The sequence below is a fragment of the Phodopus roborovskii genome, unplaced genomic scaffold (assembly GCF_943737965.1).
Source record: "Phodopus roborovskii unplaced genomic scaffold, PHOROB, whole genome shotgun sequence".
Taxonomy (NCBI): domain Eukaryota; kingdom Metazoa; phylum Chordata; class Mammalia; order Rodentia; family Cricetidae; genus Phodopus; species Phodopus roborovskii.
Window position 1 is genome coordinate 27,629,143 of NW_026126469.1, and position 27,150 is coordinate 27,656,292.

Here is a 27,150-nt window from a genome sequence, read left to right on the forward strand (position 1 = left end):
TGTGTGGGATCATAGCAGGAACCAGCAATGCACTTACGCTCTGTGAGAACTATTTTAGAGTGACAAGAACACAGAGTTAGAAGGAGGTGCACTTAGATTCTAGCCTCACTGTCTTCAAGCTTTCCAGTCACAGACCTGGTCTATGAGCTCACTGAGTTATGGTTACTCCTAGGTACACTGGACATACTAATCAACATGGTTGGGAAAGTTAATGAGAATGTTTTCATATATGCAGATGTGTGGTCCCTGATAGAGTGTAGATACCCAGTAAATAGTTGCTGTTGTTTTCACTGTACTGCTTATGTGATCTTCCATTTTACATTGGTTTGGTGGTCTATAAGGAATGAGGAACAAAGGCCGCAATGAAGGCAGACTTCAGCAGACAGTTCCTCGTGTGACATGTGGCATTGTGTTTCATAGCAGCTCTACTTTGAGATGGCTTCCGAGGCAGGTGTGCAGAGATGCCAGCAAAGCACCAGGCTGAAGAGAAGTGACCCCCTGTCTGTTCTGCATCTTATGCCATCAAGAGATTGAGGTCTAAGGGCAGCTCTTTATCACAGTGGTGATGTAAGAGGCAGAGACAACAGCTGGATTCCCAGAGTCTGAGTAGAATTTATGGCACGAGCAGCCCCACAAAATTACCTGTGAACTTAAGAACTAAGTATGGAAGTCATTAAAGGGAATAAATATGAAACCCCATGAAGTCATTTTCATTGACTCTTTTGTAGAGTATAACTACCCCTTAAGCAATCAAACATGACAGACCACGCAGTAGCACTGATTATAGACCCTCAGATGTGTGCCAACACCTGAAAGAGAAAATAAGGAAATAGGGGTAGAAGATGGTTTGCCAAAAACTGGAAGATCATAGCAGCAGGATATGAAGGAAAGGGATCGGATTAAAGGACAGGAAGATTATGCCTCTTTTTAATTATAAATTTCACACTTTTAGTAAACTAGTATGTGTCCTGAACATGTACACTTAACTAATTACATAGAGGATATCTGTGTATTGCCAGGTAACTGTCCACTGAAATGTGGGAGAATACTGACCAATGTTTTTCTTTATTACCTTAATGTAGTTGCCAGGAGATGAAAGAGAAGAAAGTTCAGTGTGGTGAACTGTTAATAATCTCTAGCCATACGATTTGTTAGGAAGAACAATGAACAGCTTCTGGGCCCAGTTTTGCTGGTTGTGTAGCTGCTAAGGCAAATGGGCCAATTCATAGCACCTCTCCACTGTACCAGCCAAAAACAGTTTGATGGCTGTTACCATCTTCTTCCTCTACTGGGCAGCAATGTGCTGGTGAGGCCTTGTGATAATATAGAGTCTATACTATAGACTGATGTTTAAGAGGAAGCTCTCCTGGCCAGTGAGAATGACTGCTAGCTCCTAGAACTCTGTTCTACTTGCTGTGGTAAGCATCACTATCCCAAGACAGTTAGTCGTTCCTGGTGTTAGTTAGTTAGATTTAGTTTGGGTTTTTCGTTTGTTGGTTCATTTTGTTTAAGCTTTTCATTTAGGACTAAGGAAAAAAAAAATGATTCTGTTTGAGGTCAGAGGGGAAATGGAACAAATACTATTTCTTCCATCCCTGGAAGGAAACAAGGCAAGAAAATGAGAAGAGACTTGGGACAACCATCTGTACATTTCTATGAGTAAATCATTAAATAAGGAGAAAAATAATTGCAAAGTTAAGCACGTCCAGAGCACAAAGAGTGAGCAAAGCTAGCTGGGAAAAGAAGTGTTAATGCAGCAAGACTACCAACCAGCTATAATGAATTTAACCATAGAATTACACAGCCTTTTCCCACCAGGAACTGTAGCCAAAGCCATAGCCTTTTCATAGTGGGAGGAACCTTACCCTAGTCTTCAGTCTGAGTTTATCACTCCAGTGGTGATTTCAGTATTATCATAATTATTACTGCTGCTAATATTGATTGTTTTCATGATCCACCCTCATTTTAAGGTGTAATTGAACTATAAAATGGTATTTATTTGCTCAGTTTGTTGATGCTAATAACTGAAACAAGTTTGTTACTTTTGAAATATAGTATTCCGGCAAGCTCTCCCTGACTCTGGTCTGGTCTTTTGGTCTGATTATCATTACTGTTGGTGGTCTGGTAGACTTATTGGTATTCATCAGGCACTGACAAATATCCTTGCTTAGCTGTTAACAAGGGTAGGACCTTTAGAAGTCGGCTCCCCTAATCTCATCTGAACATGAGGACAGTGGAGAAGATGAGCTTCAGGTCCACTCAGTTCATCATCGGTTTTCATACCCTTCTAAGCAAGATTCCTTATTCCTTTGGAATTCCACTCAACCAAGGTCAGCTGGGCACACATTCATATGCAAAGAATTGTACTCTGGAGGAAGGAAAAGAGGTATGGCCCTTATTCTACATACCATAAGCTGACATTGCCAACAGCCCTATACCCAAAGATAGTCACAAGAGAAATGCTCAAGAAATGTCTTGGCCCACAATTACACCTGATAGTAGAGAATTCAGGATGAATATCCAAGGATAAAGGGTGAACTGTCCATGCTTAAGCTGGCTAGAGAATGGAAAGCTGTGTGGAAATATGATTGGTCAAAAAGAGTGTGACCTAATGGTAGGGTAGACTGAGCACAGAAACCCAGCAAGGCCTGTCTGTTCAGATTCTTGCTGGCTTCTCTGTGCTGCATTCCTTCTACCCGGGTATGGACAGGACCCTTCCTTAACCTGGGGTCTTACGATCTACTTCAAATAAGGTATGTCAGAACATTTGTGGCACGAGAAGATTAGAGCAATGTTATTAAGCTTTGTGATCTGCTGTTCTAATTCCCATATCCTGCCTTGCAAAAAAAAAATCTGTTACTTCTGTGATTTGTGTTGCATTGAGAGGAGGCAGGACAGAGGAGGACAAGAGGGGGTGAGAGAGAAAATTTGCCTCTCAGGCTGTCCCTGTAGCTTCCACCCCTATTGTATCTGCTTTTCGAGAAATGATACAAACAGTGATTGATGTCAGTAGTATGTGCCAGGGGACTCAAGGGTATTTCCCTTTGAAAAATTATTCTTAAATGAGGTGGCATTAATAGCCCATAAAGAAGTCATAGGTAGACATTGAAATGAAAGAAAAGTAGCATGAACATATGGGAAAGAATAGGGCTTTGCTCATGTGTGGAATGAACTGCAGGGATAAGAATTGAAAGTTGGATGGGGCCACCCTGTAACATACTCAATGTCAAGCTGAGAAGTTTGGTGCACAGAAGGAATGTGTTTAGGGCGGTGCTTTAGAACACTAATGTAATGATGGTAGAAAGGTCGAGTGTTGGTATAAAATGAAAAGAAACTAGAAGAATGGAGGCAGTCCTCCAATTATCTGGCTGCAGGCAGTAAAGTGGTAATAGTGTTGGGTACCAAAAACAAGTAGATTCAAGTTGGCCAGAGGAAGAACTGTGGGCTTGGCAGCTGATTGGATATGGAAAGGCAAACACATCTGGATAACTGCTCAACTCTAGACAAGCCATGGAGTAGAGGTAGCATCAACCCTGGGTTAGCAACCAATTTGGGAGAAAAGACAAGTGGGGTCTATCTGAAAGTTTCTAATTTAAAACAGGCTGATAATACTTGACAGGGATGTTAAGTTTTGAAGAGATAGACCCTGAACTGCTCACCTTTGCCACGGGTCTCCTAATATGCATGCTGGGTGACCAAATGATGAGTGCTGGTCACTCGCTGACTTTAGAAGATGGATATATAGCAATGCAGGAAGCAAGAAGTAGAGATAGCAAAGTAGGTACTCTGTGGGAAAGTGCTTGTTGGGGTCCAGGCAAGATTTCTAGACAAAGCCTGTGCTGTGGGGTGGCGGGGCGCAGGGGGGGGGAGTCTGTTAAAGGATTTGCCTATCAAGGGAAGAGGAGATGGAAAACAAGCAAAGGGCAGGACACAGAACAGCAAACTGGACACAGGGAAGCAGGCAATTAGGACAATGTCTGCCCCATTACAAAGATGTGTACGTTTCATGGACAAAATGAGCCATGAGCAGGACTGAAAAGGCATGGATGTCAGGGGTGAGGGGGCAGTGAGCGGGAGGTCCCTGGAGACAGATCATAATCTACATTTCTCAGGCTGTACTCCCTGGGGGTAAAGATAAGGGAGGGAGACTTGAGTTCTCGGCAAGGGGAACAGAGAGAAGGCAAGAATCCAAACCAGGTAAGTGGCTGTCTTCAGGAGAAGCAATGCCTGAGCAGTGGCAAGGAAGAGGCTGAAGGCGCCAAAAATATCAGTGCTGGGATACACATGGACACCATGCAGCACCACTCAGCCTTTGAAAAGAGGCTGTCTCATTGCCCCATGAGTGGACCTGGAAAATCCTTAAGTGACATAACCCAGGCATAGAAAGATAAACATAGCCTGCTCTCTCTTAGATATAGAATCCAGAACAGTCAAACTCATAGAAGCAGCAAATAAAATGGTGGCTAACATAAGCTATGAGGACGTTCAAAGAATGCTCCATTTTATTTAAACATTTTTCTAGTCGAAACATTTTATTCTAGACAAGACATTAGTTCAGAGATTTTTTTTTCCCCTCCCTTCTCTTATCCATTCTCTTCCTCCAGGCAGCTGCTGTGATTTCTAGTTTGCTACCTGTCTAGGATTAAAAAATAAAAATAAACTATCACCACAAATCACAATATGTAACTTGATTTGTGTATCGCACAATGAACATAAATCTCAAAATATTATGATAACATTATATGTTCCACAAATAAGTATAATTTGTGCCAGCTAACAATCAACCAACACTTGTAAAACATCAGAACAATTGGCTGGGCCAACTTGGAAAGATGCTGTCCTCAGTCTCTCTGGTCTAACCTCCACTCAGCTTTCCAAAGCTACTTCATCTGCATTCACAGACCATCCAGCTGTCAGCAGAAACACTGTGGAACAAGGTGCAGAACCAGCTACAGTCATGTTCCTTAGTTCATCTCTTTCAAAAACAGTTACATAAATGAAAAAGAATGACGTAATCATGACCTACTCATTTAATGACCTTGTTTGTTTTGTTGTTTATGCTAGATGCAGCCGCTCGCTGTCCCCTGCCCCAATGAACATCTGCACTAGGCGCCAGCCTTGGAGTGGCTTACCTGAAGAGTGACACCATTTATCTGAAAACTACTGTAAGTACATTATGCCTCCAATGAATTAAATTACTATGTGTAAAAGATGATGATGATGGTGATGAACCACACAATTGTAAAAGCAGGTAAAATATCAAGTAGCTTCATCTTTTAGATACACCTTCATCTCTTAGGTGACCAATCCCAGTACCTGCAGCTGTTTTCATCTACCAGCATTCATTGCATGCATGCCTCCCTGGGCAGTGTTCTCTCCAGTCTCTCTCCCATCTCCTGGTGGCTGTGTCATGCCGGATCTCTGTGTACCTCGCAGGGACTAGAGCTATTCTGCTTGGTCATGTGTGCCTCTTCCCAAGATGGTAGTAGCTACTCTCCCTGTGTTTATGGCTCATCATGTGTCAGTCTATTGAATCTGGCAGTTGCTTGTCATTTCATGTCACTCCGGTCAAATCTCTGAGCCAGCTTAGTTTGCCTATGCCTACATGATCTCTGGGACACAGCCCATGTTGTTGCCCCCTTGCAACTGTAAAGAGACAAGGGACTCTGGGTTCCTTCCACCCCACCGTATTTCCATCCCATCAAGCCAGATCTGCTCTGCCCTCTGGGGGCATGGCTCTGTGTAGCCAATTTGGTTCCTGTACACAGGGTGTTTCTGTAGAAACATATCCCCACAAGGAAATAAGACAGGGTAGAAGAGTCGATACCCACAGGAAACTAATGAGAATTTACTAATCATGTTAAAACTAATACATGAATATATGCTTTTTTCCACTAAGAAAAGCCAGACATTTGAATAGTTTAGAAGCTATGCGTGTAAAATAATTATGCATTTTAAAATGAAATCTCATTTTAATTGTACTTACAAGTTTTTCTGTAGGGTATAAGGCAGGTAATGGTATGGTGATTTACAGAAGTCTCTGTACTGGAAAATGCTAAATCTGGGAGGCTAATCCTCCTCTTAGATGCCTGGTAGGATTTTTCACATTCCTACTACCCCATGTCTTTAACTATACTAGCATACCTCAAACCAAAAGAAATGAAGCTAGAATTTTTTTTTTTTTGAGTCTTTTTACCTGTAAAGCATTTGGTCTCTTGGATGATAATTGATGATAGCTGGTATGTAGGTGAAGGATAGGCCTTTCTAGTCAAGATGGAGAATGAAGGGCATTGAGGGGCTAGTCCATAATGACATGGGAGAAGACTATAAATTGTTACTTCTGCCTGTAATCATACAGGGAACTTAAGTGCATAATTTATCCTTATGTTCGAATGCAGGGTGTCCCTTAGAAATCCTCACATCTAAGTAGTTTCTCACGTCTGAATTTTGCTTCAACATAAGGTGAAATCGGTGCCAGTAGCACAGTCATGCCAGGATATAGGCTGGTATCAAGGGTTGTGTATTCTTTGTAGTTCCGCCATTCTCGTGCTGCAGAGAACACAGACCTAAAACTAAGAATTGGAATCTAGTCTTGGAAATTGTAAGAAAACGCAGTCACCTGTTTTTGCCTCAGAACGGTATTTCATGGGCAGGTTGGATTATAACCCTAGTAGTGTCTGCCCTTCAGAGACTGCTTCCTTACACACACACACACACACACACACCCGCAGGCACGCACGCACGCACACACGTCACTAAGGTGGGAAAAAGATAAAAACAGGAACTTGACAAAAGTATGTCCCTTCGTGAGAGTATTCTGAGAGCTGCCAGCGCTCTGTACCTGTTCCCCAAGTTGAAGGTGATGGTTGGAGCAAGTGCTGGGTTGTATCACATTACCTGTGCACATGCTCAAGCCTACCTGCTTATTCATGCTGTTGTGATAATTTAGCCAAATAATGTATAGAGAGGGTCTGGCAAGGCAGAGATGAGTGTATCTCCTTACTCCACTAAAACTTACTTAGCATTCAGTGGGTGCCAGACACTATTGTGGGGACTGGGATATTGTAGCAAGGAACACAAGCAAATCCCTGATTGTGAGCTTACATTCAGTTTCGCTGCTCTATAAATGGCAAACAGACAAAATAGGTACATAGAAGCTAACAGAGGACTGATTTGATTTTATTTTCCTTTTTCCTTCCAGAAAGTATAATTGAGAGGAAAAGTGTGAAAGAAATGCAAAGGGGAAACAATAGGTATGCCAAAGAATCTTGCCAACCCACCTACCGTTCCCCGTCCTAATGCATGACCCAGAGACTTCTCAGGGATCCAATACCCAGCCCACTTGTTCTCTAGCTTCCTTATAATCAGGCCTAAAGAAGACTTCTGCAAGAGATGTCAGGATGGAAGCAGCAAGAAGTAAGAATGTCACAGCCACCCTAGCTCCATCCTGACTCAGTTCAGAAAATGTGCCCCTCCCTGGCCTTCAGGTTTCATTGTGATAAACGAGAGATCAACAACTCTACATTGTTGCAGATCTCTGGTGCGTCACCTTCACTTAAGAGTGTCCCTTACTCTCCCCTACACCTTCGGACACAGTTCCTTCATCTCTTCAGTTAAAACCTTTACATAGAGCTTCCCAGTAGAGGCACACGCCTTGTAATCCCAGGACTTGGGAGGCAGAGGCAGGCAGATCTCTTTGAGTTCTGGGCCAGTTACAAAGTTAGTTCCAGCATAGCCAAGGCTACATAATGAAACTCTGTTTCAAAAAAAAAAAACAAAAAGGGGGGAGGGGGACTTTACATGTGCCATTTATTTCCTGCCAGGATCCTGACTGCAGTGAGGAGAGATAGTGAAAAATATTGTAAATCAGCCCTGCCAAGAAGGAAAAAAAAAAAAGATTGAGATAATAAAATGCTTTCATCATGAAAACATTTTAAATTAATGTGAGAATACTGGGCCAAGTTGTGAAAGGATAAATTGTAAAAAGGCGTGATAAGCAAGAGTCCTGTAGGTTGCTTTCATGAATAGACCATAGTGTTCGGGTCCATGGGCTACTACCCCAGGCCAAGTGCAGCTTGCTTGACCCTCAGCTCCAAGGAGCTCTCAGTGCAGCCACAGCAATGAGAGGCATGTGAACAGAAGGGAGTGGGGGGTGAGATCAGGGTGGGAAGAAGGGTTGCTGAGCCTAACATTCCTTCTCTGTTCACTACAATAACAATCCTTTAGCCCTTGCCCCTGACCTAGATATTCAAAAGATTACTAAAATGAAGATGCCTTACTTGTACAGCTAACATGAACACCACAGAACTAATATCTTTCAAAAAACACCATCGTAGAGTACTTGTTCCTGGGCCAGCACTGTGCTAAATACAACCTGGCTCATCTCCTTTATTCTTACTCATGGCCCACAGCTGGAAGATATCAATCCTGTTCCCATTTTACAGATGGAGGCTCAGAGATGCAAACTAAACTGCCTTGGGCACATGACTGCTAGCTGGTGGTACTGTTTTCCTAAATCCCTGTCCCCAGGTGGGAGCAGTGGTGCCTTTTTACTTCTGCCCCAACCCCTCCCTGGACACTCTACAGTTCTGAAGCAGAGGAGAGAAATAGTTGCCACTCCAAAAAGGCTGAGGAAGGCGTCACTGATTTAAATTATCCTGATCTAATGACTGAGTAATTATTTATCAAAGGGAGGTTCTGACTAATCCTTTCCAATCCAGCCAGGCTGGTGAGTGGAAAACCTGTTAGTGTGCAGGAGAGGGTGGAAGCCAGCTGCAGGGAGAGCATTGGGAGAGAGGAGAGAGAGAGAGAGAGAAAGAGAGAGAGAGAGAGAGAGAGAGAGAGAGAGAGAGGCACTTGCCTCTCAACAGACCCTGGAGACTGATAAGAGCTCACACAGATAAAATATTTATTTTTCCATATGCTGCAGAAAGTATTGCCATCACTGTATGTGTGCAATATGTGCAAAGGAGTGTGAACTATATACATCCAACACTGCGGATCTGCCTAATTTCCATGCGTTTAACATGCTTAATACCTAACAGCGCATCCATATGTTTTAATGCATATTTCTTTGCACAAACAATATGGTCTAGTTAGGAAAGAGCCAGCATCCTCCACAGCCTTGCTCACTGCTATATTTCAGCCCGAAACTTTCTGTCGGAGCCAGCACAGGGAGAGTTAAAAAGCAGAAGGTTCTGCTGGCTAGCTTGGCTGCCCTTCACCTTAAACCGCCTTCCTATTTCTTGAAGCAGCCTTTTTCTCATAACAAAAATGTTCACAGTGGGGAGATGAAAATGTTTTTGTTCTCTTTGGACAATTGGGACATGTTCAGTCAGAATGTCAGCACTGACCGTTGAAAGGAGGGTGCCTGCGGCCACACTTTTTTTTTCTTTTCTTTCTTTCTTTTTTTTTTTTTTTTTTTTTTTTTTTTTTTTTTTGAATGCAGAGCTCCACCAGTGTGGCGGGAGGAAGTGCACAATGATTGGCCTGTTTTTCTGTGGAAGTGTTCAGGGTTCACCCAGTTTTGCTTTGCATATATTTACGAAACATCTGCCCTTTTCTTGTTCTGAAGTCTTTCTCCCTCACAGCCCTCTTTCCCCTTTCCCCCGGGTTTTTCTTTGTTGTTGTTGGCCTGTCTGACTTTTTCGTTGAAGTTTTCATTTTCCGGTTGAGGGGCCACCTCATCACAGTGTATAATTTTAACAGAGGAGGAGAGAGAAGAGAGGAAGAGAGAAGAGGAAGAGGAGGAGGAGAGAGAGGGAGAGAGAGAGAAAGAGAGAGAGAGAGGATACACAGCAGGCGCGGGGAGGGGGGAGGAACAAACTTGAAAGAGACTGAGAGGCCAGAAAGAGCTTGGCAAACCAACCTTTGGCATGGTGACCAGGAGGAAGGTTCTGGTAGGAGTTTGCTTGCTGAAATGCTGCCTGGAGTCAGCCAGTGTGCTGCTGCCCTCTGCAGGCTCCAAGGGATAGTGTAGGCTACACAGGCTTGTACAGACATGTCCTCAGATGTGCCATGTTTATACAATCCTTTTTATGCAACCAAAGAAGGCATTTTCAGTTAATTACAAGAGAGCTTGCTCTTTCCTCCTTAATAAACCACAGACTGCAAAAATAAAAATGGGTCATAGAATAGCACCTGTGTGTGTGTCAGACAGACTGGTGTTATGTGTTGCTATTCCCTGGCTTCAGAAAAAGGAGTCCCAAAGAATTGTAAAAGAGCTTGGGGTGGGAGAGGAAGTGCTCCGACAGACAGTGTGCAGTGCTCTGGTCTGTAAGTTAGGAAACAGCCAATGGTAACAGGGCAAATAGAATGATATTAAGCAAGTGAGGGAAGGAGCCAGGTAGGTTGGCTTTGAATATATCCTTCTTACAGAGGTGGCTGCAATGCTCCTGTGCCATGGATGCCCTCCCAAGGTGATCCTAGACATAAGACGAGGCACAAGATATCATACAGGCATCACAACCCAATCCAGGACAAGAAACAAGGATGTAAACAGTGCAAGTTCTCCAGGTTTAAATCAGACTCATTGGGTGTTTGGCAGCACTAGTGCTTGGAAGAGATCACCCTTAATTCTCTCAGCCATATGTCTGAAACTAACTCAGGCCTTGTCTGTAAGGCCCAGAGGTCATTTTCTTTTCTGCTACATGATAATGGCCATTGGTATTTTGTCCCTATATTTAGATGAATTGCAAGGAACAGCCACTCTTATTAAATACTATTTGTGTAATCAATGAAAAAACTACCAATCCAGGTTGATTCCACTGCTGCATAAAAACTAGGAAGCTTAATTGGGATTCAGACTGGTACTAGTTAGTCTCCAAGTGTACTTGAATTTCAGCTCTGTTTAAGTCCTTCAGCAAACAGCTTTTGAATGGCTGTTGTGTATAAGTTGCCCTAGTTTAGTATAGACTAGACAGCAAACTCTGGGAGGGCAGGACAAGATCACTCAATCCATTACCTGTAGAACACATCACAGCCACGTGGTATTTGTAAAATGAATGTGTGAGTGAGTGAGTGAATGAATGAATGAGGGAAGGAGCAGAAAGGCAGAAAGAAAGAACTGGAAAGAACACCAGAAATATAACAATAACAAGAACATTCCCCTAGAAGTAGGAACATATAACTAAGAATTACTGAAATAAGATTTAGTGAGTAAAATGAGAGTACTGAAATGACTGAGAGATTTTAGAATCATGGAGAAGAGTCACCCTTTCTGAAAGAAGGGACTCACAGTGATATAACGTGCAGCTGGCATTTAATAAGTGTGAAGGATATGTCTCCTTTCATCAGGCAGAGATGAGAAAAGGCTGCTCAGAGCAAGAACAGTAACTAACCCAGAATGTACATTCCAGAGCTCTGGGAACAATAAACAAACTCCAAGGTGGTCAATATATAGGACCCATGAGATAAGGTAGGACAGATAAGGAGCTGACCTGGAATGCCAGGCCACTGGTCCTGCAGGGTTTAGTGAATGAAAAGCCCAGGGCTAGGGGGATGGGGGATGGCAAACAAGTTAGTGGACGCTGCAAAGTGTTAAGGCGGCTGCCTAGAGAGGGAGCAGACTTGAGAGGACTGCAGGGTAAGCTGAGGCAGAGGAAGGTGAGTGCTGCACTGGGGGCTTCCACAGCAGACACTGCTAGAAATAGATGCCTCAGGGGAAGCACTGGGGGGGGGAGGGGCGGGCTTTGTAGACTTTGATCTTGGATGCTTTCTTAATCTGAAAAACTGGACTAGCAGATCCTTGGGGGCCCCAGGCAGGCATGGGATTCGAGGTTTAGCCCCAGTCACCTATTCAGCAATGATAAGGCTTGTTTTTACTGTGTTGGCTTTCTCCACACTGAGAATGTATCGGAAAGCTCCCCTCCCCCAATTCTAATCTTTACCATGCTATTTCTGCCTCATGCCCTCTGAAGAAACAGATTTGATTTCACAACCTGTTGGACTAAAAACACAGCATACTAATCATAACACCATATTCTGCGAGGGCAGATTTGACTACCCAGTACAACACATTTCAATATGAAATATTCTGTATACAAGTCCAATGCCATGCTCATAGAAACAAGGAGAACATGGAAACACAGCGACTTGCAACAAATTATGTCCCACACATAATCTATCCAAAAAGGAAAAAAAAATACTCTGTGATTACATACTGATAGAAAAAGACACAAAGCCACAGAAACTGGGGACATGTTCTAGGAGGAACTCATACCTCTTTTTTTAGGGTTTGGGGTCAGTGTGATGTAGATGCTGGTTTGCTAGTTACTATTGATTGAATTGTCATTGGGAAAAGAGCCCTGAGCTGATTGATAGCTAAACTGTGTCACTATTCCTGACACTAAATAACACCACCACCTTTCTACTCCCCATGAGCAATCTCTTTCTCACAAAGCAAATACCAATCACATTCCTAAACTCCAGGAGCCTGTTCTAAACCTAAGAACAAAGAGCACGTGAAGGCCTGGATGAATAGAGCAGGGTAGAGAGTATGTGGCACCTTCCCTCCTTACCTACTGGAACCTAAGTTCTTCCTGCTCACTTTTTACTTTCCACTGTACAGACACCTTTACCACTGCTCCTGTCATCTGTACAGCCTGCAGATCGAGGTTGTGATTGAAATTATGCATCAACTTCAAACTAATAGAAACAGGAAAGTGAGATACTCCATAATGTGTTTCAAGAACAGAGACGTAAAGCTAGAAGGAGCTGTTTAGGGCCTTCTAATCTAAGCCCTTTATTTTGCAGATGAGGAAACTGAAGCCCAGAGAGGTGAAGTAAGGTGCCCAAAGCCACACAGCAAGTTGCAGGCACAGCTAGTACCGTAGCTCAAGTCTCCTGACTCCCAGTCCAGTGCTCTTCCCATTACTCCACGGTCCCGTCTCTAAGCTTCCTGACAAATGCTAGAATGGTAAACCTCCACTAGTATTCTTTCCAGACCATGTTAAAACTCTAAGGGGGAAAAGGATGCTTTCTTGGATAATGTCAGCCATACGTAGCTCAAGCTGTCTAAAGTTCTGGGACAGGGTCTTTTTATACAGCCAACAGAGTCCAAATGTGGTGCTGTTTGCTTGGCCCATATGCTTTCATGTGTTCCCAGTTAGGCCATTACTGGAGGGAAAAAAACAAGAATCAGCTTGTTTTAAAACAAGGGACATACTGGACTCCCTCCCATCCCCCTTCAGAAAAAAAAAAATCAAGTTATCTTTAACAGATTCTAAAAATGCCTTTTCCCAAATATGCAGTCAGTTCCTTCAAAGGGCCCTTTGTTTATTCTCAGGAAGAAACCCAAGACAGCTGAAAACCAGAAGGCATCTGAGGAGAATGAGATTACTCAGCCGGGTGGATCCAGCGCCAAGCCGGGCCTTCCCTGCCTGAACTTTGAAGCTGTTTTGTCTCCAGACCCAGCCCTCATCCACTCAACACATTCACTGACAAACTCTCACGCTCACACCGGGTCGTCTGATTGTGAGTACACCAGTGAGGTGACGGTGTCTTCCCAATGCTTGGCTTGGTGCTTCTCCCTGTACCCCAGGGTTCTGGCTGTTTTGCATTCAGAGCAAGCTGTTTCCATTTGGTCTTCCAGAGTAGCCAAGAGTAGCACGCCACCATTTTGATCCAGCCAGCATCTATATCTATTCAAAGCCAGAGGATCTTTTAAAGCCAGGTGACCAGGCATTTGGCCTCAAAATGCTGATTAATTACACGGGCCACATTCTCTTTCATGAGTAACTCATAAAAAGAAGCGGTGTTGCTGCTTTCTGATTGTTCTTGCTCTCAGTAACAGCACTTCTACCGTTACTAAATGGAACAACCAAATATGGACCTCAGAAGGCCAGTGAGACACAAGGAAACAACCATTTCCAAATTACATAACCCAAGTCAGATTTGCATTAGTTATTGGAGTCTCATGTAGCTTGGCTGAATTTCGGTCTTTCCAGTTTTTAATTTATTTTGAAGTGGTTAAAGGATAGCATACATTTACAGAAGAAAAGAGAATGGCTTCCAAGAATTCAAAAGCCACCCAGACTTCGAATAGCCAATAAGAATGCAGGTTAAAAATATTTTTTAATTAAAAAAACTGCCTACGGGCTAAATTTGGAAATGGGCACTTAATGAGAATCGTCACTATTGAAGTCACTTCTCTGCTGTTTATTTTTGCCATCTTCTCACTAATCTAGAAGTCACTTCTTAAATCCTATTTTAAGCAAGTTGATAAATCACGTTAGGAGGCTGTTTTTCGTTTCTCAAGTGTAACCCAGTACTTGAGAGAGGAGCACATGTGTTGACAATACCAAACCGAAAAAGTATTCCTTTTAGCTTCAAGATGCCCAACAACTCTTCTGAACCGATCTCTCCACAGGGTGTCTGGTAACAGGCAGAGAGCTGGCATAATGGAGTGAGTTAAATATACCAAGAAAGCTTTATTCCCCAAAAGGGCTCCATTTATCCTGTTCCTCAAAGACAAATTAAAAAAAAAAAAAAAATCTCCATTAGGAAACAAGATTCCAAATCTCTTGCTGTTATTTTTCTCCGCAAGGGGGACAAAGGGTGAACCTGGACGATCCCCTCCCCCACTCACTTCGACTTCATAGCCTCTAGACAGGAGATGTGAGCCGGGGCAGGGGTTGGGCTGCAGCCACACTCCAGCTGTCACTAGAAAATGGAAAGAAAATGAGATCCAAGTCCCTAAGTGCCACGTGAGCTGTACAGTCAAACTTGTGGCTTCTATTTAGGCATAAGGACGGAAGCAGGGACTTTATCCCGTGGACCATCACCATAGGTCATATCCTTGGACTTTTTCTTGCCTGGAAGTCTCCAACCTAATAGTAATTACAGGAAGAACTTGAAAATAGCATGGCACAATGCCCCATAGGCATGTGCACACTGCCCCTGCCCACCAGGAAGGTGACTTTCCCTCTGGTAAAAAGCCTGGACCCTCAGTGTGGACATCTTCTTCTTCACCTGGCTTCCTGCAGCACTTATGGGGAAGATTGCATAGGATAGTCCTAGCCCAGAAATCTGGTGTAACCAAGAGAAAGCTTTGCTGAGTAGAAAAAATCACTGTAATTTATATACTGTACAGTAAACATCCTCCGGCCAGGCCTTACTTGCCCTACTACCCTGGCATATGCAGAAGGAACAGCAGGATGGTGTTGTCACTACAGACCCTGTGGAAGCCAGCAGAGTGGAGCTCAGTGGGGTGTGTGAACACAGTTGGAAGTAGACTGAAATGGGAGGAGAAACTTAATCTCAGCTGTCTAGAAAGTCACTTTGATTTTGCCATTAAGATGTGTAGTCTTCTCCACACCGACCTGTTGTTGAAACGGATTGTACTTCTCTCCAAACATATTTGGATTGTAGTTTGTCCTGATTTGAGCCTACACTTCTACACTTAGAGGAAGATTGTTTTTTAGGAAAGATTCACAGAAATCTGTCCATTTGGAGGTTGCTTGAGAGAAGACAGGAAAGGAGTTTATTTTAAGCTGTTAAATTTTTTGGATGCTCTTCTTGCATTCAAGAGGGTTTTTTTCTTTCTTTCTTTTTTTCTTTCTTTCAAATGTCATTCTTACCATAGATTACTTTAAAAGCCTAATTTCTTTAAGGTAAAATATTCAGTTCCTATTTAGAATCAGCAGATTTGGGGCATTTAAAAATAGTGCCCTTGACTTGTTAGTCTCTCTAACTTCAGGAACATTTTACCAGTATGTGGTGTTCCAAGCTTTCACGAGTGCTTGAGTTTTCATAGCACCTTTTATTTTGTTGTGTGCTTAGCAAAATTATTCTTAGTCATGACTTAATGCCTACTTCCTGTCCGTCGGCATGATTCTTCCCAATTTATAGATGAGAGAACGGAGAAAGCCTAGCTGAGGAAGGATTTGCCTGCAGTTCACTCACGTGGGTGCTGATGAGTGTTTACGAATTTGCTGTCATTCTGAGCATCCAGAACTCTCGACTCAAAGTGGAAAGATGGTATTCCTGGCTATAAACAGGCATCTAGGAAGTGTGTGGCTACTCATAATGGTGACGTGGTTATAAAAATGCAGTAGATTAATCATCCCCACAGAGGAGAAGTCAGCTCTGCTGTCACTAGGAAAGGTAGCAAGCCATGTTGCTTTTGCCTACCCATGTAGAGGTGACCAGTCCAGGACCTTAAGTGATTAGTTGGCCATGTAACCTGCCATGCTGCGGCACTTTCACGTTGGCCATGTACCCTTCAGCACTTCTGCCTTCGCCAGAGATCCTAGTGATGGTCAAAAGCGGTAGTATAGTCGGATATGCTTTCCTTCAGTGAGATGCTACTGTTATCCTGCCTCAGAAATGCACATGTTATGGTGGGGCCCTTCCCAATACGGTTTCCTCTCAGCAATATTCTACCATTTCCATGGAGCTTGTCACCTCTACACCATTTCTGAAAGCATAATGGTAAACAAATTCAGATAATGATAATGGAAGGCATTAAGATGAATTTGGGAATAGAAAGGGTGCAAGAACCCTAGGTATTTGATAGAGCAGTTAGCCCACCAAACAGGCTGTGTACGAGGACAAAATGGAGTGAGTAGAGTAGACAGAGTCCCCCCATGCGAAAAGTCCGTCCTGACAACTACCAAGCTGTGGCACATCACAGTCATACTCATGTGACAGACGTAACCAGAACTTTTACTTGCATGTTTCTTCCTCCCTGTCTCTCCCCCGGCCCAATAAGGCTCCCATGGAAGGGGAAGCATTCCTTCCTGACGGCCCTTCCTGCTTCTGCTGGAGATCTACATTAGCTCCCCTTGACGGAAGCTGACCTCCATGGCCACTTACCTCCCAGTGTTTTTGTGCTGGACTCATCAGACTGTCTGGTTCTTGTGTCCTCGCCAAGATGCATTTATGCATTAACAGTTTTTATTTCTTTTTAATTTAACCTTTACACATTACCAAACTGTTGAGTGGGTGGGTTTAAGTTTAGCTGTGTAGGTAGCCTGGTGCTGCTGGGGTTTCCTGCTGTCGAGGAGACTGTGGGCTCTTCCTTTCCTGTCCCCTGCCTGCCATCTTCCCTGGCCTTCTCTCCCTCTCTCAACTATTATTCCCTTCACTCATCCAAGGCCCTGTGATTAAATTTTTAGTACACTTGGATCATTTTGAACTTTTAAGCAATTTCTGAGAGAACAAAACAAAGAGGATTTTTATGGCAAACTCCATTAATGCCACATTAAGGCTGACATTTTAATTACCCCCAAGTCAGGAAATGCAAAGTTCAGGTTCCCACAGCAACAGAAACTGTCCCCTTGAGTGCCGAGTGCAGCATCACAGCAGACTCTTTCATTCGCGGTTACACAACACCGGCAGGAGGACATTGTTTTTAGCCATGTCTGTGGAAAGAAACAGACTTTCCCCTTTGTGTCTCGCCGTCGTAACTACAGTTGAGGAGATGAGCCTTTAGCGCCCCTTCCCAGACCATCTCCGTGTATTATCCTGTAACGGAAGACATGCTCTGCATGTGCACACAGACTGGATTAAAGTTGCTGTGGGGACATTAACTCTGGTTTCCGGACTTCCGTGCCAGTCACATTTAAACCATAATGTTGTAATTTTTGGCATGTAATAAATGTGTGTTTCATGTACACAGACAGAAAGAAGCATAAAATGTATTTTAAAGAGCAATTAATTACTAACTTTGTGATTAAAAAACATTTGGTGCATGTTCCTTCCCATTTAGCATCAGCTGCTGGTCTTAGCCAGGCCTAATAGATGACATACTGTGTCCCATCCTGGATCTCAGATGTACTTACTGTATGTTCCTGTTCTTGTACATAATTAATTCCTTAGTAACGCTGTAGGGGGAAAACAAAATGGAAGGAATATGCAAGCATGTAAATAGGGTAAGGGAGACTTTGAAGGAAATGATTCATTTCTGCAAATAAACCTCTGAGTCCCTGATAAAGAGCCAGAAATCTGCTAAGTGGGTGTAGACAAAGGTTTCTGGCCACCTTGGAGCATCTGGTCCTGGGCCGTAGGAACAACTTGAAAGCACATTTTCCCTCATGAATTCCAGGCTTGCCCAGTGGAGGAGTGACTTTCCTAACTCCTTAGACTTCAGGATTTAAAGGTTGTTTTATTCACTAATGACTATAGTATATTTTCAAATGGGAGGGGAGCTGTAGGGAATTCAGGTAAAAGGTGGGCTTTACAAAAGAACTCCACATTTAGAAAGTAGTGGGGTTTTTTTCTCTACGTACTAATCTGGTTGACCCATTCATGTCTCAAAATAACTAAACAGGTTTGTGAGTAAAAGGCATCACTAGCAGCACACTGAAAATGCAAGTGCTTAGGCTTGTAATGGAAATGAGGAGATATAAAAATCATACTGTAAAGGTGTGTGGCTTCAACCCCAGCACAGCCTTCAAGGACGCATGCTCATTGAGGGTCCTCCTGCTATTTGCTCACTCTTTCCTTTTTTTTTTTTTTTGTTCAGTTTAGTTGCATATGGTATTTAACCTTTAAAAAAGAAACTTCAGTTTTTCAGGGCTCTGATTTGCTGTACTTGGGCTGTCTCTAAGTGTGAATGTATGTCTGTGTGAGTGAAAACTGCTCAAGCAAGTTTGAAGGTCTCTCTGGCAAATTTGACTGCGTGTTCAGAAAGTTTCCAATCAGAAAGCTGATTCAGTGTAAACCCTTCCAAACCCTTCCCGAGGCACCTGTTCACATGGAAAGATTGGATTTCTGTTGGAGGTGCTCAGAAGGCAGTGTTTGTAACTGAAGATCTCTGGGGTGCCAAGAAATGAAACCCATTTTGGCCCCAGAAAACCTCTATAAATGTTCAAAATGTATAATCAAACAAAGACTTCATTTGGATTCCTATGCATGTATCTCAGCAGATGTGTCTAAACTAACTGGAATCCCACGGGGGCAGCTGAACTGGATTTTGGTATGTCTTGATAACTGAAAGAGTTATTCTTAGACTTTGGAAGGACAAAAATGGTCCATCTGTGAAGAACCGTAATAGAGACATGGCAAAAAACAGCACCCTCTGACAGAGTTATTTATGGAATTTAGGACAAGTTGGACAATCCTGAAAACATTTTGGGGTCACACTAATTTGCAGGAGAAATACAGCCAAAATGGGAAAAGGGATAGCAACCACAGATAGTGGCTTGGCTAATTAATTCTCAAATAAATTATGTATCAATTAAGTAGTAAATAGAGCACCTGTAATGTGAGTGGTGCTGTGGCTGTCTGCAGAGTACCAGCCCATATTCCCTTCTCTTCCAAGTCCTGTAAGGAACCTGGTGTTTATCTTATTTTCCTCCCTAACAGTATAAACTGATTTTCTGCCATTCTGTTAACCAAGTACGTGTAGATTTCATTTCTTTAAAAGAATCTTGCCCTTTTAAAAAAGTCACCTTCCCTCCTATGAGTTAGTTGACATACGATGTCTTTGAGACTATTTTTATTACCTTTTATAGCCTCTTATTCAGAGATCTTAATGCTGAGGACAGCACTTACACATTAGAAGGCCAGGTGTTTGTTAATTCTTGGTCTGATTTTCTAGAGTTTGTATTTAGTTGTTTATTTATTTATTGTAAAGATTAATTTATTATGCAGTGTTCTGCCAGCATGTATTCCTGCAGGCCAGAAGAGGGCACCAGATCTCATTACAGGTGGTTGTGAGCCACCATGTGGGTGCTGGGAATTGAACTCAGGACCTCTGGAAGAGCAGCCATTGCTCTTAACCTCTGAGCCATCTCTCTAACCCCTGAGTTTGTATTTACTATGTTTAGGGTCATACTCTTTCTTTTTCAGACACATTTGTGGTCTCTTCTTCCACTTACGGATTGTGGCACTTCTGAGTCAGCTGGCTTCTAGGATAGCTAACTGTGCACAGCAGACTCAGGACTGCTCACCAGTCAGTCCACTGAATGTTTGGAAGGCAGAGGGCCTCAGGCGAGGTGTTATACAGAATGGAGTTTCACCAGCTAAGGTCCAGTGCGTGGAGACTTAGATTCTTGTCTAAGGGGCAGGACTGACCCTACACGGTGGTTGAAATGCATCCCTGGCACCATGACCCTCAGCATCCATTCACTTGCTCAGCCTTTGTGTGTAGAGTACATGCATGAATGTATCCATGTGTACCTTTACTGAGTTCTATGGATGTCCAAAAGTGAAAACAGAATCTGCAATCAACAATCTTAAAACTTAGTCTATGTCTTCAGGTCACCATTGTATTAGAATTCAGAGTGGTTATCAAATACACTATAATCCATTAACATCTTGTTAAGTTTATTGAAGAGGTTCCAATTTATTTTTTTGAAAGGTAAATAAATTCCATTGAATGTGAGGCATTCAGGTAAAGTATGACCAGTTTGCACTCTAGTTCAAAACTTTAAAATCATCAGAGAGGGCTTTAAAGGGACTTTACACAATCAAAACTCTGCTTAGGGAAGGTCTAACTTAGCAGCCACTATGTGGAAGGGCATACAGGGATGGGGTAAGCCAACTGGAGAAAGGAGAAAGCTCAAGAGACAGTGTCAGTAATTCACAGTATTGGTAACTTGAAGGGAGCTAGTGATAGGAGGAATGGAGGCCATGGGATCTAGGCCTCCCTCAGCAGACTGAGATAAGGATAAAAACTCCAGAAGACATCTGCTACTAAGTATGAGAAGGGAAATTATCAGAGATAATACCACCAAGATACCAAAAACAGATTTAGAATCTGGGCCTAGTGGAACATGTCTACAGTCCTAATAACTCAGGAGTGTAGATTACCAGTTCAAGACCTGCCAGGGCTATAAAGCAAGTTCGAGGTCAGTCTGATCATGTTATACAGTCTCCTACTCAAAAGAAAACACAAACACAAACAAATAAGTAAACAAACAAAAACCACATAAGAAGAAAAAAAAAGAAAAAATTCATGGTTAAAGATGCAATTCGGTGATGAAGGTTTGCATAGCCTACACAGGGCACTGGGTTCAAGCCCCTGCAAGGAAGGGGACGGTTTTGGAGAATATAATAGAGTACATTTCATGCAGCACAAAGCATGAAAGTATCCCCAATGGAAACAGAACAGTGAGTTACAAGTAGAGTCCTAGATTACAGTAGAAATAATTTGAAATTAGGGGTAGGAAACCCTTTGGCCAAGAGGCCATAATTTATGCCATGAATACAGGAGTAAACTTCAAAGACAACTTTGTTGAAAGAAAAAAGGGGAACTAGAACCTGGGGAATGTTTACATTCAGTGATAAGAAAAGAACAAAGAATCTTCAAAGGAAGAAAACAAAACAAAAAGATCTGAGAAATAGGAGAAAACCAGAAGAGTGAGGGATCATGGGGAGGAGATGGGTCAGCCACAGTCAGCAGGGAGGCAGAGAACAGGGCAAAAGTCACCCCTGAGCACCTGTCTCGAGAGCAGAATAAGCATGTGCCTCCCTCCCTCCCTTCCTCCCTTCCTCTCTCTCTCTCTCTCTCTCTCTCTCTCTCTCTCTCTCTCTCTCTCTCTCTCTCTCACACACACACACACACACACACACACACACACCATGATGCAGAGGTGTTCAGGGACAAATGAGATAAATGGTAAAGCAACATTTGCAAACAGTTTTTTAAAAGAAGTTTGGTGAGTATTTTAGGATGCTACAGTCCCAAATCCATTTAGAAACCATGGGGGGTGGTTATGAAGAAAGACTCCATAAATCGGTACAGTGAGCCGGAATTAGATCCCATCCATAGGACAGTGTGGATGTGAACACTGTGATAGGAACCAAAGATCCAGTGAGTCAGTGATGGCACCATTGCCCTGGCCTTTTATCTGCCACTTTCTTTTTCTTTCCCTTAAGGAGAGCAAATGTGTTGTAAGCCTCTAGAATGTCTCCTGTGATAGCTTCACTGACACCCTCTTCATCTGAGGACAAGTATCAGATACATAAATAACTCTTTAAAGTGGCCCGTTCTTTGTCTTTCTCTGCTGAGAGACCCCATACAAATAGCCCTGTAGTTACTTGTAGCAGCACACACTCCACAAATAGTATGTGGCATCCTTAGCTTCATTGAGGGGTGGGGGGGGGGAGGCAAGGAGGTTTAAACCTGGCCACTTAGAGTGCTTGCTTTCTTTAATAGAAAAAAAAATTGCAAAAGCCATTGTCATCTGGACAACACAGTATCTGACAATCTGACATTGCTTCCACTTCAGGATAGTGATCTGAACCCAGTTTAATCAAATATTACTTTATTATTAAATTATCTGCAAAACTAAATAAAAAGTATTTTATCATCAGTGGAAATTATTTAAACAACCACAGGAAGAATCTTGAACATTTTTCACAATTTCACAAGGCAGAATGAATTCCCACTTGATAGTAAATTGGCCAAAAGAAGGTCTTCCTGTCTTCACCAATCCTGAAAGCTTCCTCCTATTAATCTAGCCTAGGTCATCTCAGCATTATTCCAGTTTTCACTTTTATGCCATGATCAGAAGTCAGGGCACATGGGAATTTTAAGGCTACCTGGTAGAACATCAGTTAAGGAATTTCATGATGTGATTGCCAGATTAACTTTGCCATCTAATCACTTGCTGTCTCTAAAGTCTTCATACCCTAGCCAGGCATTAGATGGAAAGGAGCTAGTAGAACGGAGACCCATGTATACCCAAGGTGCTGAGTATAACTGTCTTTGGACAAGCAGTGTGCAGGCTCTCCGTTGACACTCTTAAAGAAAAGAATGCCTGCCTATTCCTGAGGAGATCCTAAGGGTCTGGGTGTGTTGCCAATTTTGAGGAAAGCTCCAGAAACCAAGCCTATCCCATTTTATTGCTGACCTTCAGTTTTCATAACCCAGATAGAACCCTGGGACTGCTTGGCAACTTGAGAACTCTGCATTAGCTTGCTAAGAAATGGGGCCAGAGAGATGGTTCACCAGGTGAGAGCATTTGCTGCTCTTTTAGAGGACCAGAATTCTGTTCCCAGCACCCAGACTGGGCAGCTCACAAACTGCTGTAACTTCAGCTCCGTTGACTCCATCACCCTATTTAACATCCATCCATGGGCTCCACACACACCATGGTCTTTTTAAAAATATTGAGAGATAATACCTGCCTCCTAGAGAGTAATACAAGCATGCTTTAGGCAGAAGATAATTCTGGCACCATCCTGCTCCAGAGCAAACTTTTGACCCAGATGCCTCTCTCAGGTGTGTGAGCTCCCAGAGAAGGGAATACACACATATATGCAGTATTTGTCTGAATACATTTAAAACTTTCATTCAGTTGAGGTCAGAGAACTAAAAGAGAGAACAGCATCTTCAGAGCATACCCCAGTCAGTGTCTTTCTCCTTGAATGTGCTTTTCAGAAGTAAGCTTGATACAGGAGGAGAGGTCCCACAGGAGCGTTCAAGTCCAGCATGACTTCTGATGACTTTCAGGGTCCTTCGCTCTGCCCAAGGAGCATGGCAGGTATAACAACAGACTCAACACTGTAGAATTTCTTGATTCGTGGGCAGACTTGGACATGGGTTGTTCAGAAACCATTTTCTCACTTGCAGGGTCCAGTTATACATGAACTTGAGCCTAGGAATGCAGTTTATATGCTTTGAATTACTGTCTTCTGTATGCATAGTATCTATTTTGTAAGTTATTGTAAAGAAAGATTATTGTTTTAGATTTTTTTTTATTTCTTGATTTATTTTTTTACATTCCAATCCCAGCTCCTCCTCCCTCCTCTCCTCCCAAGCCCCCCATTTCCCTGCAGGCCACCTCCCATCCACTCCTCAGAGAGAGAGAGAGAGAGTAAGGCCTCCCCTAGGAAGTCTACTAAGTCTGTCCCATCTAGTTGAGGCAGGACCAAGGCACCTCTCCACCCCCACACTCCTGTGACTCGGCTGAGCAAGGAATCTCTCCATATAGAATGGGCTCCACTAAGTCAGTTTGTGCATTAGAGTTAGATCTTGGAGCCACTGCCAGTGGTCTCATATATTGTCCCGCCTGCACCTTTGCCATCTGTATTCAGGGAGTCTAGTTTTGTCTTATGCGGGTTCCCTATTTGTCAGACTTGAGTCAGTGATGTCTCCCTAGCTCAGGTCAGCTGATTCTGTGGGTTTCCCCATCATGGCCTTGACCCCTTTGTTCATATTGCTGCTCCTCCCTCACTTTGATTGTACTCCAGGAGCTTGGCCCATTGGTTAGCTGTGGATTTCTGCATCTGCTTCCATCTGTTTCTGGAAGAGGGTTCTAGATTCTCTGGTGTTGTGGATTGTAGACTGGGTATTTTTTGCTTTATGTCTGGTATCCACTTAGGAGTGAATATATACTATTTGTCTTTCTGGGTCTGGGTTACCTCACTCAATATGGTTTTTTCGAGTTCCATCCATGTGCCTGCAAATTTAAAGCTGTCGTTGTTTCTTACCACTGAGTAAATGAACCACATTTCCTTTATCCAGTCTTTGCTTCAGGGGCATCTAGGTTGTTTCCAAGTTCTGTTGCTATGAACATAGTTGAACAGATTAGGTAGAGTGGCATATGTAAATCTTGCAAAACAATATCAGCACCAGATGAACAACCAACCCTCAGTGACTTTGACTACCAACTAATAGCTGCTCCTCTTTCTTCTCCTCATCTTCCTCTATTATTTCTATTTTTATTTTTGACACAGGGTCTCCCAGCTCAGGGCAGACTTGAACTTGGGATGTCCTTGTGCTCACCTGCATTCTAGTGGGGAATTTTCAAATGATGGAGAGGAGAATGGAATGCTTTTTGCTTTCTCCTTCAGTTGTCAAATCTGCACATGCCCCATGTAAGCTTTCCATGTCCAAATATATGAATAGAACAGAAATCAGACCTTAAAACAGAGCATTGCTCCCCATATCAGAGAATGTTTTGCAAAGAGAAATGCAAGCCCCCCCCCCCAAAAAAAAGGATCTCTTTGAAAGACAGTCTTCATGGTGGTTCTAGAGTATTTTGAGGTAATTCAAAATCAGGTACATTTAGAAAAGTAAATGTGTTTGAAGGAGCAGAGGATTACTTCCAGTCACCTGACCCGGCTACCTCCTTCATTTCTAAAGAAGTCTGTAGTAGTTAAAAGGCTTGTTGGCTTTGTCCCTTCCTATCCTCTGGCACCCATATAGTCTTTGGTAGTATGTCGAAATGGACATTTGTTTCTCTTGCTTCCCGGGTGTTTCTGCTGCTGGGAGTAGAATTGCAAGGACACACAGGGAGGAACTTGATCTTCAAGTCTTCCTGTAATAGCTGCAGACTGAAAGCCAAAGCAGATTCTGTGCAAGTCTGTATACATCCCAAGTCAGTGCTTTAAAACGTTAACTTCCTGAGTCATGATTTCTGCATCTTGTATGCAGAATTCCTTAAATCACATGTTGATGGCTAATCAGCAGAATCCAAAGACGCAAATTAGATGGTACAATATTTACAGAGAAAATATATGTGTAGCTCAAAAAGTAACGATCTTCACAGTTACCATCCCACCCAAAAGGGGGGAAAAAAAGTAGTAGTGTTGCAATCTGAACTCTCAACATTGCAGCTAAGAAAAGAATCAATCTAACAGTAGAAGGGAGCTTTCAAAAAAATTTTTTTGGTAGCGGGTCCAAACCCACAGAAAGAGAGTTTGAAAATTCAGAAGCAGTACCCTGAAATTCCTGTTATCCTAATAGCATTGCCAGCATATGTATGTATGTATAATACATATTATATAATTTAATATTAGGAATATATAATTAATTTATAACAACATAATAACATACAACTATCAGATAATTTTGTTGTTTTGTTTTGTTTTTTTGTTTTTTTCAAGACAGGGTTTCTCTCTGTATTGCTTTGGAGCCTGTCCTGGTACTCACTCTGTAGACCAGGCTGGCCTTGAACTCACAGAGATTCACCTGCCTCTGCCTCCCAAGTGCTGAGATTAAAGGTGTGCGCCACCAACACCCAGCTGGCCCAGATAATTATTATCTTCTATGTATCTAATGAATTTTAGTCATTTTCATGCAGATACACACTATCTTCTCATCCCCTTTCCTCTCCCACTGAAACCTTTCAATCCCAACAATTTCCCCGTGTGTGTGTGTGTGTGTGTGTGTGTGTGTGTGTGTGTGTGTGTGTGTTTGTGTGTGACTCAGTGGATTTAGTTAGGGTTATGTGTGTGACTATTGGTGGCTGGTTATTTCATGGAATATAGGCTACATCACTGAATAGAGTGACACCCCTTTCCTCAGTCAGTATTAATTGTCAGTAGTTCCTCAGGGAATTATGGGACCCCTCCCCCTACCATGAAGAAATGTTGAGGAGCCCAATCTTGTGCAGGACTTTGCGGGTAACCACAGTCGCACTGAAGTTATGGTTACAATGGTCATGCCATGTCTAGAACACCCCTTTTGCAACACCTCCTTATCCTCTGAATCTTTCCTTTCATGATGGTCCCTGAGTTTTGGAGAGAGTGGTAGATGTCCCAGTAATGGCTCAGCACTCTACTTTCCCTTGGTCTCAGCATTTCAACCAGTTATGAATTAGTTCAGTTACTCACTGCCTACTGCAAGAACAAACCTCCCTGATGAAGGCAGAGAGCACCACTGATCTGTGTCATCAACATGACAAGGGTTACTGTGCAAAACATGAGTTCCCTTCCGTGGAGCAGGACTCAAATCCAATCAGAAAGAAAGCAGTTGGTTACAGCCATAACATTCATGGCCTAACAGCTTTTAAAAAATTATTGCATATATCTATTGTGTGTGTGTTTGTATGGGGACACACACATTTGGTTCAGTATGTGTGTGGAGGCCAGGTAACAATCTATCAGTTCTTACCTTCCTTCTACCATATGGATCCAGGGATTGAACTCAGGTCATCAGACTGAGTGGCAAGTGTCTTCATCCACTGAGCCATCTCAAAGGCTTCTCTGTCAGCTTTTTGTAACTTTATATTTTAATACTTACTTATTCGTGCATTCATTTTTGTCATGCTGGGAATTGGCTGTGGTGCCTTATATTTTCTAGGTAATTACATTACCACTGAATCTTCATCCCCACCTACAGTATTTGAATACTTTGTCCAGGCAGAAGCCCCAAGTACAGAAGTGTGGTCTTGTACCCTCCTGAACCTCTAGGATCCAGCCATAGTAGGTGCTTAGCAGATGTTTGCAGAATAAATGAATAAAGGAGGTAGG

At 42.8% G+C, this 27,150-nt stretch overlaps 1 protein-coding gene across 11 annotated transcripts in view; it reads left to right on the plus strand.

Annotated features, from left to right (window-relative positions):
* Zbtb20 (zinc finger and BTB domain containing 20) overlaps positions 1-27,150 on the plus strand; it is a 262,491-nt gene that overhangs the window by 202,249 nt on the left and 33,092 nt on the right. For 3 of the 11 annotated variants that reach the window (XM_051191496.1, XM_051191497.1, XM_051191499.1), the window contains 3 exons: positions 5,065-5,165; positions 7,202-7,253; positions 13,286-13,473. In XM_051191496.1, the coding sequence (XP_051047453.1) occupies positions 7,234-7,253; positions 13,286-13,473 (208 nt within the window). In that variant the 5' untranslated portion in view covers positions 5,065-5,165; positions 7,202-7,233. Of the gene's footprint in view, positions 1-2,649; positions 2,754-5,064; positions 5,166-7,201; positions 7,254-12,753; positions 12,917-13,285; positions 13,474-27,150 lie in introns of those variants that run through there. The other 8 variants (XM_051191504.1, XM_051191505.1, XM_051191506.1 and 5 more) reach the window with 5 other exon arrangements.